Here is a 12416-nt window from a genome sequence, read left to right as displayed (position 1 = left end):
ACCCTTGTCTTGTTCCTGACTTTAGGGGAAATGCTTTCAAATTTTCACCATTGAGGATAATGTTTGCTGTGGGTTTGTCATATATAGCTTTTAGTATGTTGAGGTATGTTCCTTCTATTCCTGCTTTCTGGAGAGTTTTTATCATAAATGGATGTTGACATTTGTCAAAGGCTTTCTCTGCATCTATTGAGATAATCATATGGCTTTTAATTTTCAATTTGTTAATGTGGTGTATTTCATTGATTCATTTGTGGATATTGAAGAATCCTTGCATCCCTGGGATAAAGCCCACTTGGTCATGCTGTATGATCTTTTTTTTTTTTTTTTTGTGTGTGTGTAATAAAGTTTTATTAAAGTATAAGGGAGCTAGAGAAAGCTTCTGACATAGGCATCAGAAGGGGGCAGAAAGAGTACCCGCTTGCTAGTGTTAACAATGAGGTTATATAATCCAAAGAATGTCTGGAGGTTGCAAAGACCTCATCAGACCCATTCCCATAATTTACATCTTAAGGTAACACTTTAATGTGTTGTAGGGTTCTGATTAACAGGAAAATTGGCCTTGGAATACGGAATGAAACAGGGCAAAGACTAATAGAGTTTTGCCAAGAAAATGCACTGGTCATAACAAATACCCTCTTTCAACAACACAAGAGAAGACTCTATCCATGGACATCACCAGATGTTCAATCCTGAAATCAGATTGATTATATTCTTTGCAGCCAAAGATGGAAAAGCTCTACACAGTCAGCAAAAAAAAAAAAAAAAAAAAAAAAAAGACCAGGAGCTGACTGTGGCTCAGATCATGAACACTTTATTGCCAAATTCAGACTTAAATTGAAGAAAGTAGGGAAAACCCCTAGACCATTCAGATATGACATAAATCAAATACCTTATGATTATACAGTGGAAGTGAGAAATAGATTTAAGGGCCTAGATCTGATAGATAGAGTGCCTAATGAACAATGGAATGAGGTTCGTGACATTGTACAGGAGACAGGGATCCAGACCATCCCCATGGAAAAGAAATGCAAAAAAGCAAAATGGCTGTCTGAGGAGGCCTTACAAATAGTTGTGAAAAGAAGAGAAGTGAAAAGCAAAGGAGAAAAGGAAAGATATAAGCATCTGAAAGCAGAGTTCGAAAGACTAGCAAGAGGAGATAAGAAAGCCTTCTTCAGCGATCAATGCAAAGAAATAGAGAAAAACAACAGAATTGGAAAGACTAGAGATTTCTTCAATAGAGATACCAAGGGGATATTTCATGCAAAGATGGGCTCGATAAAGGACAGAAATGGTATGGACCTAACAGACGCAGAAGATATTAAGAAGAGGTGGCAAGAATACACAGAAGAACTGTACAAAAAAGATCTTCACGATGGTATGATCACTGACCTAGAGCCAGACATCCTGGAATGTGAAGTCAAGTAGGCCTTAGAAAGCATCACTATGAACAAAGCTAGTGGAGGTGATGGAAACCAGTTGAGCTATTTCAAATCCTGAAAGATGATGCTGTGGAAGTGCTGCACTCAATATGCCAGCAAATTTGGAAAACTCAGCAGTGGCCACAGAACTGGAAAAGGTCAGTTTTCATTCCAATCCCAAAGAAAGGCAATGCCAAAGAATGCTCAAACTACTGCACAATTGCACTCATCTCACACGCTAGTAAAGTAATGCTCAAAATTCTCCAAGCCAGGCTTCAACAATACGTGAACTGTGAACTTCCTGATGTTCAAGCTGGCTTTAGAAAAGGCAGAGGAACCTGAGATCAAATTGCCAACATCCGCTGGATCATGGAAAAAGCAAGAGAGTTCCAGAAAAACATCTATTTCTGCTTTATTGACTATGGCAAAGCCTTTGACCGCGTGGATCCCAATAAACTGTGGAAAATTCTGAAAGAGATGGGAATACCAGACCACCTGACCTGCCTCTTGAGAAATCTGTATGCAGGTCAGGAAGCAACAGTTAGAACTGGACACGGAACAACAGACTGGTTCCAAATAGGAAAAGGAGTACATCAAGGCTGTATATTATCACCCTGCTTATTTAACTTATATGCAGAGTACATCATTAGAAACTCTGGACTGGAAGAAACACAAGCTGGAATCAAGACTGCTGGGAGAAATATCAATAACCTCAGATATGCAGATGACACCACCCTTATGGCAGAAAGTGAAGAGAAACTAAAAAGCCTCTTGATGAAAATGAAAGAGGAGAGTGAAAAAGTTGGCTTAATGCTCAACATTCAGAAAACGAAGATCATGGCATCTGGTCCCATCACTTCATGAGAAATAGATGGAGAAACAGTGTCAGACTTTATCTTTTTGGGCTCCAAAATCACTGCAGATGGTGACTTCAGCCATGAAATTAAAAGACGCTTACTCCTTGGAAGGAAAGTTATGACCAACCTAGATAGCATATTCAAAAGCAGAGACATTACTTTGCCAACAAAGGTCCGTCTAGTCAAGGCTATGGTTTTTCCTGTGGTCATGTATGGATGTGAGAGTTGGACTGTGAAGAAGGCTGATCACTGAAGAATTGATGCTTTTGAACTGTGGTGTTGGAGAAGACTCTTGAGAGTCCTTTGGACTTCAAGGAGATCCAACCAGTCCATTCTGAAGGAGATCAGCCCTGGGATTTCTTTGGAAGGAATGATGCTAAAGCTGAAATTCCAGTACGTTGGCCACCTCATGAGAAGAGCTGACTCATTGGAAAAGACTCTGATGCTGGGAGGGATTGGGGGCAGGCGGAAAAGGGGACGACAGAGGATGAGATGGCTGGATGGCATCACTGACTCAATGGACGTGAGTCTAGGGGAACTCCGGGAGTTGGTGATGGACAGGGAGGCCTGGCGTGCTGTGATACATGGGGTCGCAAAGAATCAGACACGACTGAGCAACTGAACTGAACTGAACTGGGTTCTGATTGCTAGAATTTTGTTAAGGATTTTTGCATCTATGTTCATCAGTGATATTGACCTGTAGTATTCTTTTTTTGTGTGGCATCTTTGTCAGGTTTAGGTATTAGAGTGATGGTGGCCTCATAGAATGTGTTTGGAAGTTTACCTTCCTCTGCAATTTTCTGGAAGAGTTTGAGTAGGATAGGTATTAGCTCTTCTCTAAATTTTTGATAGAATTCAGCTGTGAAGCTGCAATGGAACTGGAGGAATCAACCTGCCTGACTTCAGGCTCTACTACAAAGTCAGAGTCATCAAGACAGTATGGTACTGGCACAAAGACAGAAATATAGATCAATGGAACAAAATAGAAAGCCCAGAGATAAACCCACACACCTATGTACAACTTACCTTTGACAAAAGAGGCAAGAATATACAATGGAGAAAAGACAAACTCTTTAACAAGTAGTGCTGGGAAAACTGCTCAATCACTTGTAAAAGAATGAAATTAGAACACTTTCTAACACCATACACAAAAATAAACTCAAAATGGATTAAAGATCTAAATGGAAGACCAGTCTTATGGACTCTGTGGGAGAGGGAGAGGGTGGGAAGATTTGGGAGAATGGCATTGAAACATGTAAAATATCATGTATGAAACGAGTTGCCAGTCCAGGTTCGATGCACGATACTGGATGCTTGGGGCTGGTGCACTGGGACGACCCAGAGGGATGGTATGGGGAGGGAGGAGGGAGGAGGGTTCAGGATGGGGAACACATGTATACCTGTGGCAGATTCATTTTGATATTTGGCAAAACTAATACAATTATGTAAAGTTTAAAAATAAAATAAAATTAAAAAAAAAAAGACTCTTGAGAGTCCCTTGGACTGCAAGGAGATCCAACCAGTCCATTCTGAAGGAGATCAGCCCTGGGATTTCTTTGGAAGGAATGATGCTAAAGCTGAAATTCCAGTACTTTGGCCACCTCATGTGAAGAGTTGACTCATTGGAAAAGAGTCTGATGCTGGGAGGGATTGGGGGCAGGAGGAGAAGGGAATGACAGAGGATGAGATGGCTTGATGGCATCACTGACTCAATGGACGTGAGTCTGAGTGAACTCCAGGAGTGGGTGATGGACAGGGAGGCCTGGCGTGCTGCAATTCATGGGGTCGCAAAGAGTCAGCCAGACTGAGTGACTGAACTGAACGCATAAGAAAAACACCAATACAGTATCAGTTCAGTTCATTTCAGTTGCTCAGTCGTGTCCGACTCTTTGCGACCCCAAGAATCACAGCACGCCAGGCCTTCCTGTCCATCACCAACTCCTGGAGTTCACTCAGACTCACGTCCATCCAATCAGTGATGCCATCGAGCCATCTCATCCTCTGTCGTCCCCTTCTCCTCCTGCCCCTAATCCCTCCCAGCCTCAGACTCTTTTCCAATGAGTCAACTCTTCTCATGAGGTAGCCAAAGTACTGGAGTTTCAGCTTTAGCATCATTCCTTCCAAAGAAATCCCAGGGCTGATCTCCTTCAGAATGGACTGGTTGGATCTCCTTGCAGTCCAAGGGACTCTCAAGAGTCTTCTCTAACACCACAGTTCAAAAGCATCAATTGGCAAAACTCATACACTAATGTAAAGTTTAAAAATAAAATAAAATTAAATATAAAAAAAAAACACACAAAAGCATCAATTCTTCAGTGCTCAGCATTCTTCACAGTCCAACTCTCACATCCATACATGACCACTGGAAAAACCATAGCCTTGACTAGACGGACCTTTGCTGGCAAAGTAATGTCTCTGCTTTTGAATATGCTATCTAGGTTGGTCATAACTTTTCTTCCAAGGAGTAAGCGTCTTTTAATTTCATGGCTGCAGTCACCATCTGCAGTGATTTTAGAGCACCAAAAAATAAAGTCTGACACTGTTTCCACTGTTTCTCCATCTATTTCCCATGAAGTGATGGGACCAGATGCCATGATCTTCGTTTTCTGAATGTTGAGCATTAAGCCAACTTTTTCACTCTCCTCTTTCACTTTCATCAAGAGGCTTTTTAGTTTCTCTTCACTTTCTGCCCTGAGGGTGGTGTCATCTGCATATCTGAGGTTATTGATATTTCTCCCAGCAGTCTTGATTCCAGCTTGTGTTTCTTCCAGTCCAGAGTTTCTCATGATGTACTCTGCATATAAGTTAAACAAGCAGGGTGACAATATCCAGCCTTGATGTACTCCTTTTCCTATTTGGAACCAGTCTGTTGTTCCGTGTCCAGTTCTAACTGTTGCTTCCTGACCTGCATACAGATTTCTCAAGAGGCAGGTCAGGTGATCTGGTATCCCATCTCTTTCAGAATACTAATGCATATATATGGAATTTAGAAAGATGGTAGCAATAACCCTGTATGTGAGACAGGAAAAGAGACACAGATGTATAGAACAGTCTTTTGGACTCTATGGGAGAGGGAGAGGGTGGGATGATTTGGGAGAATGGCATTGCAACATGTATAATATCATATAAGAAATGAATCACCAGTCCAGGTTCGATGCAGGATACAGGATGCTTGGGGCTGGTGCACTGAGATGACCCAGAGGGATGGTACAGGGAAGGAGGTGGAAGGGGGGTTCAGCATGGGGAACACGTGTACACCCGTGGCAGATTCATGTTGATGTATGGCAAAACCAATACAATATTGTAAAGTAAAAAAAAAAAAAAAGAAAGAAAGAAGCAGACACATTGCCATATGTAAAACAAATGGCCAGTGGGAAGCTGCTGTATAACACAGAGAGCTCAACCAGATACTCTGTGACAGCGTAAAGGGATGAGATGGGGTAGGTGGTGGGAGGTAGACTCAAGAGGGAGGGAACATATGTATACTATGGCTGCTTCGTGCTGATGTATGCCAGAAACCAACACAACATTGTAAAGCATTTATCCCCTACTTAAAAATAAATAAATTCTTAAAAAATAGTCAGTTCCCACAATTGGAAATCATGAAATGAGTCACCAGTCCAGGTTCGATGCACGATACTGGATGCTTGGGGATGGTGCACTGGGATGACCCAGAGGGATGGTATGGGGAGGGAGGAGGGAAGAGGATTCAGGATGGGGAACACGTGTATACCTGTAGCGGATTCATGTTGACATATGGCAAAGCCAGTACAATATTGTAAAGTTAAAAAATAAAATAAATAAAAAATTTAAAACAAAGAAAATCATGATTCTTTTCCCAGTTGCCAGACCCAAGACTGTTTTCAATCTCAAAGCTTAGAAATTAAACGGATTAAATAGGAGATGAGCCCCCCTTTTGGAAGCCCATTCTTGTTCTTCAAAATGGTAACACTCTTCAAGGACATAACTTGGTGGCCAGTTGATTCCACTGGACTCCAGTCCTGGTGTGAGCAGCGATTCTTCTTTACCAAGTTGAATATTTATGTGTTTATGTTTGCCTTTCCTGCCTGCAGTGCCTTGGCAAACACACCATTGAAAGACAACACATCATCCAATTTTGGTTTTTAACATGTATTTATTTATATTTCCTTTTGGTTGTGCTGGGTCTCCCTTATTGCATGTGCAGTTTCTCTAGCTGTGGCAAGCGTGGGCTACTCTCTAGTTGTGAGGGTAGTGATAAGTGTGGGCTTCTCCTTGTGGTGACTTCTGCTGTGGAGCACAGGCTCTAGCATGGATGGGCTTCAGTAGTTGTGGCTTATGGGCTCTAGAGCACAGGCTCAGTAGTTGTGGCACACAGGCTTACTTGCCCCATGGCATGTGAAATCTTACTGGGCCAGGGATCAAACCTCAGTGCCCTGAACTGGCAGGTAGACTCTCAGTCACTGGACCACCAAGGAAAGTCCCATTCAATTTCTTTATGGTGAAGAATATGGGAAAATAAACATCCATCAAGACATCTAGTAGTTTGAACATATTCTGTACCCCCTGAAGCTGCTCAGCATCATATATCTCCAGGGTGGCAATTCTGTGATTCAATTCTTACTCTCCTGAACTCTAATCCAGCACTCAGTCCTGGCACAATACCTGAACATATGTCCCCTTTCTTTCAGATTTGGTCACCATCTGGATCTTGTGTTTCAACCTCAGTAAATTCACCTAGAGTGAGGCAGCTAGACCCAACAATTTATTAGCACCTGACCTGTTCTAATCTTCTTGGCTTTGCAGTTTTTCTGTCCTAGTGATACATGTTCAAACCTTATTTTGGCAGCATACTAAGTATATGCAGAAAAGTTCAACCATGCTGAAAATCAAATAAATAATTTATTTGTCAGTGTATTTTCTGTTTAGACATAGAACGTGATCTGATAAATGCTGAAATCCAGGATTTAAGCTCTATGAGGACAAAGATTTTTGTCTTTTTTTCCTCCCTTCACTTCTGTGTTCCAGATATTTGCATCAGCCTGGCACACTGAGAACTTCTCAGTAAGTACTGTTGAATACATGAATTTGGTAAGAACTAGCAATGGTATTAAGAACAGGCACTATTTCATAACTCCCATTCAACTATTCTGAGTCTGTACTTGAAGTGGATGATATCAGCCTGCAGGACTGGAAATCCAATCCATTTACAGTGATGGATTAGTAAAAGGAGGGATGCAGAGAGTAGAACTGAGGTTAATAGAGACAACACTGTAAGAGGTGAAGACAGAGTACTCACTAGGCAATTTTGACAAAAGTCCCTTGCGGAGGATGGATAAGAAACAAAACTTGATGTGACTAAAAGGCAAAATTTCTTGTTGGAGAGAGCGTGGAGAAAAGGGTACCCTCCTATACTGGTGGTGGGAATGTAAATTGGTACAGCCACTATGGAGATTCCTTAAAAAACTAGATATAGAAGTTCATATAGAATATATGACCCCACAGTCTCACTCCTTGGCATATAACCAGAGAAAACCATAATTCAAAAAGATACATGCTCTTCAATGTTTATTGCAACAAAACTGTTTATTCACCAAAACTGGGACAAGGAAGCAACCCAAATGTCCATCAACAGAGGAATGATTGAAGATGTGTACATATATACAATGGAATATTACTCAGTTATGAAAAAGAACAAAATAATGCCATTTTCAGTAACGTAGATGGACCTAGAGATTATCAAACTAAGTGAAGTAAGTCATACAAATATATAGTATCACTTACATGTGGAATCCAATAAAAAATGATACAAACAAACTCACAAAACAGAAAGACTCACAGATTTCAAAATCACCTTCATGATTACCAAAGGGAAGCATGGGGGGTGGGGGTAGTGAACATATATACACTACTATGTATAAAATAGACAACTAATAAGGACCTACTGAATAGCACTAGGAACCCTACTCAATATTCTGTAATCACCTATATGGGAAAAGAATCTGAGAAAGTATGGATATATACATATAACTGATTCACTTAACTATATAGCAGAAACTAACACAACATTGTGAATCAACTATACTCCAATAAATTTTTTTTTAAATATTCTGTGGTAACCTATACAGGAAAAGAATCTGAAAAAGAATAGATCTTGGTACATGTATAACTGATTCACTTTGCTGTGCACCTGAAATTAACACAACATTGTAAATCAACTATACTTCAATAAAAAATTTTTAAAAGAGGCAGGATTTCAAACACTTGAATGCCAATATAGTATACTGAGTAAATGCAACCTGTTGAGTAATTAAGCATAGGTCTACATTCTAAAATTCAATCAGTGGTCATTAAAAAACACTCTCTCTACATATGTAAAATTATTAAATAATACTTGATAGTCTAAGTTCATGAAATGTGTTTCTAAGACAATTCTGAAATTGTTTAATGAGCTGAATGCAAGATATTTGCATTAAAATGTATATGCTTTGCTTAAATAAAATACATGTTTATTCAAATCACACATACAAGAAAGAGGCAGGATTTCTTTAGCCAACTACTGCTATCACTGTCAGCTCAAAACCCTTGGATCAGTGTTCCCATCACTGAACACAGAGTGTTCTTCCAAGGACTTTTTGTAGAGCCCTCTTGATGTCCCTGTTCCTCAGGCTGTAGATGAAAGGGTTCAGCATGGGGGTGACCACAGTGTACATCACTGAGGCAATAATGCCTCTCCAGGAAAATGAATCAGAACTGAGATACACACCAAGGCCTGTCCCATAGAACAAAGAAACCAAGAACAGGTGAGATGTACAGGTAGAAAATGCCTTATATTTCCCATGAGCTGATGGGATTCTCAGAATGGAGGAAACAATGCGGGTGTAAGAGAAAAGGATCCCTGAGAAGGGAACAATGCCAAGAAAGCCAATCACCACATATAGCAGGATGTAATTGATGAGTGTGTCTGAGCAGGCAAGAGTGAGGACCTGAGCAAGTTCACAATAAAAGTGTGGAATGACCCAGTTGGTACAGAAAGACAGCCGTAACATCAGCAGACTCTGGATCAGGGAGTATGACAAGCTGATGAACCAAGACACAAGAACCAGCAGACCACAGAGGCAAGGGTTCATGATGACTGTGTAGTGCAGGGGGTGGCAGATGGCCACAAAGCGGTCATAGGCCATCACAGTCAGGAGAAAAGTGTCCATACCTCCAAAAACCATGAAAAGACACATCTGGGTGATGCAGCCTGCGTAGCTGATGGATTTGCTCTGTGTCTGGATGTTCACCAGCATCTTTGGAACTGTGGTGGAAGTGAAACAGACATCGGCAAAGGCCAGGTTGGAGATGAAGAAGTACATGGGGGTGTGGAGGTGGGAGTCTGAGCTGATGGCCAGGATGATGAGCAGGTTCCCAAGGACAGTGACCACAAACATAGATAGAAACAGCTCAAATAAGATGTGCTGGTGCTCTGAGTCTTGGAAAAATCCCAGGAGTAAAAATTCTAAAACACGTGTTTGATTTCCTGCTTTCATGTTGCTGATGCATCTGCTAGATGATTGAAGAAAGGGGGGAGAAACATGAAATAACCACTGGACTGACTCTAGAGTCTCTGTGTGTGTGTTAGAGGAGCCCACTAGGCTCCTGTGTCCATGGAATTCTCCAGGCAAGAATACTGGAGTGGGTAGTCTATCCCTTCTCCAGGGGATCTTCCTAACCCAGGGATCGAACTCAGGTTTCCTGCATTTCAAGCAGATTCTTTACTGTCTGAGCCACCATGGAAGCCCATAGAGTCTTTCTACTTCTTTAATTTCTTAAAGTGAATGATTGGGTATAAAAGCATTAACATGACAAAGCTTCAGAATCCTATATTGCTATTTGTCTATACAGCATTTCAACCACTGTTCACTGACCTTTGGGATACACATCCATCCTCTTCACTCTGGCTTGTTGTTGGTTAGTCACTAAGGTGTATCTGATTCTTTGCAACTGCATGGACTACAGCCCACCAGGCTCCTCTGTCTATGGGACTTTCCAGGCAAAATAATGGAATGGGTGGCCATTTCCTTCTCCAGAGTCTCTTCCTGATGCAGGGATCAAAATCGTGTCTGCTGCATTGCAGGCAGATTATTTACTACTGAGTCACCAGGGAAGCTTCTATCTCTGCCTTCAGTTCAATTCAGTTCAGTTGCTCAGTCGTGTCTGACTCTTTGCGACCCCATGAACTGCAGCATGTCAGGCCTCCCTGTCCATCACCAACTCCTGGAGTCACCCAAACTAATGTCCATCGATTCGGTGATGCCATCCAGCCATCTCATCCTCTGTCGTCCCCTTTTCCTCCTGCCCCCAATCCCTCCCAGCATGAGTCTTTTCCAATGAGTCAACTCTTCACATGAGTTGGCCAAAGTGTTGGAGTTTCAGCTTTAGCATCATTCCTTCCAAAGAACAGCTAGGACTGATCTCCTTTAGAATGCACTGGTTGGATCTTCTTGCAGTCCAAGGGACTCTCAAGAGTCTTCTCCAACACCACAGTTCAAAAGCATCAATTCTTTGGTGCTCAGCTTCCTTCACAGTCCAATTTTCACATCCATAAATGACCGCCAGAAAAACCATAGCCTTGACTAGATGGACCTTTGTTGGCAAAGTAATGTCTCTGCTTTTGAATATGCTATCTAGGTTGATCATAACTTTCCTTTCAAGGAGTAAGCGTCTTTTAATTTCATGGCTGCAATCACCATCTACAGTGATTTTGCAGCCCCCAAAAAGTCTGACACTGTTTCCACTGTTTCCCCATCTATTTGCCATGAAGTGATGGGACCAGATGCTATGATCTTAGTTTTCTAAAGGTTGAGCTTTAAGCCAACTTTTTCACTCTTCTCTTTCACTTTCATCAAGAGGCTTTTTAGTTCCTCTTTACTTTCTGCCATAAGGGTGGTGTCATCTGCATATCTGAGGTTATTGATATTTCTCCCGGAAATCTTGATTCCAGCTTGTGTTTCTTCCAGCCCAGCATTTCTCATGATGTACTCTGCATAGAAGTTAAATAAGCAGGGTGACAATATACAATCTTGACGTACTCTTTTTCCTATTTGGAACCAGTCTGTTGTTCCATGTCCAGTTCTAACTGTTGCTTCTTGACCTGCATGCAGGTTTCTCAAGAGGCAGGTCAGGTAGTCTGGTATTCCCATCTCTTTCAGAATTTTCCACAGTTTATTGTGATCCACAGAGTCAAAGGCTTTGGCATAGTCAATAAAACAGAAATAGATGTTTTTCTGGAACTCTCTTGCTTTTTCAATGATCCAGCGGATGTTAGCAATTTGATCTCTGGTTCCTCTGCCTTTTCTAAAACCAGCTTGAACATCTGGAAGTTCATGGTTCACGTATTGCTGAAGCCTGGCTTGAAGAATTTTGAGCATTACTTTACTAGCATGTGAGATGAGTGCAATTGTGTGGTAGTTTGAGCATTCTTTGGCATTGCCTTTCTTTGGGATTGGAATGAAAACTGACCTTTTTCAGTCCTGTGGCCACTGCTGAGTTTTCCAGATTTGCTGCCATATTGAGTGCAGCACTTTCACAGCATCATCTTTCAGGATTTGGAATAGCTCAACTGGAATTCCATCACCTCCACTAGCTTTGTTCGTAGTGATGCTTTCTAAAGCCCATTTGACTTCACATTCCAGGATGTCTGGCTCTAGGTCAGTGATCACACCATCGTGATTATCTGGGTCGTAAAGATCTTTTTCGTACAGTTCTTCTGTGTATTCTTGCCACCTCTTCTTAATATCTTCTGCTTTTGCTAGGTCCATACCATTTCTGTCCTTTATTGAGCCCATCTTTGCATGAAATATTCCCTTGGTATCTCTAATTTTCTTGAACATATCTCTAGTCTTTACCATTCTATTGTTTTCCTCTATTTCTTTGCATTGATTGCTGAGGCAGGCTTTCTTATCTCTCCTTGCTATTCTTTGGAACTCTGCATTCAGATGCTTATATCTTTCCTTTTCTCCTTTGCTTTTCGCTTCTCTTGTTTAGGATCATCAAATCTAAAAAGTTAGTGCAGGACTTCCCTGGTGGTCCAGTTGATAAGAATTCACCTGCCAATGCAGGGAACATGGGTTTGATCTCTGGTCCAAGAAGATCCCACATGTTTCAGCACAACTAA

At 41.4% G+C, this 12416-nt stretch overlaps 1 protein-coding gene across 1 annotated transcript; it reads right to left on the bottom strand.

The window, feature by feature from the left end:
• Positions 1-8856: 8856 nt before the first annotated feature.
• On the bottom strand, positions 8857-9795 carry LOC129642018 (olfactory receptor 7D4-like). The gene has a single exon (XM_055566583.1). The coding sequence runs from the start codon at positions 9787-9789 to the stop codon at positions 8857-8859; it is 933 nt and encodes a 310-aa protein (XP_055422558.1). The 5' UTR covers positions 9790-9795.
• Between the last annotated feature and the right edge of the window lie 2621 nt (positions 9796-12416).

Source organism: Bubalus kerabau, chromosome 1, assembly GCF_029407905.1.
Source record: "Bubalus kerabau isolate K-KA32 ecotype Philippines breed swamp buffalo chromosome 1, PCC_UOA_SB_1v2, whole genome shotgun sequence".
NCBI classification, from domain to species: domain Eukaryota; kingdom Metazoa; phylum Chordata; class Mammalia; order Artiodactyla; family Bovidae; genus Bubalus; species Bubalus kerabau.
The sequence above is the reverse complement of the archived record's forward strand: the minus strand, read 5'-3'. Positions and strand labels throughout refer to the sequence as shown.

Bases quoted from the DNA above. Each gene is read 5' to 3' on its own strand.
- LOC129642018 (XM_055566583.1), bottom strand. From the start codon at position 9,789: ATGAAAGCAGGAAATCAAACACGTGTTTTAGAATTTTTACTCCTGGGA.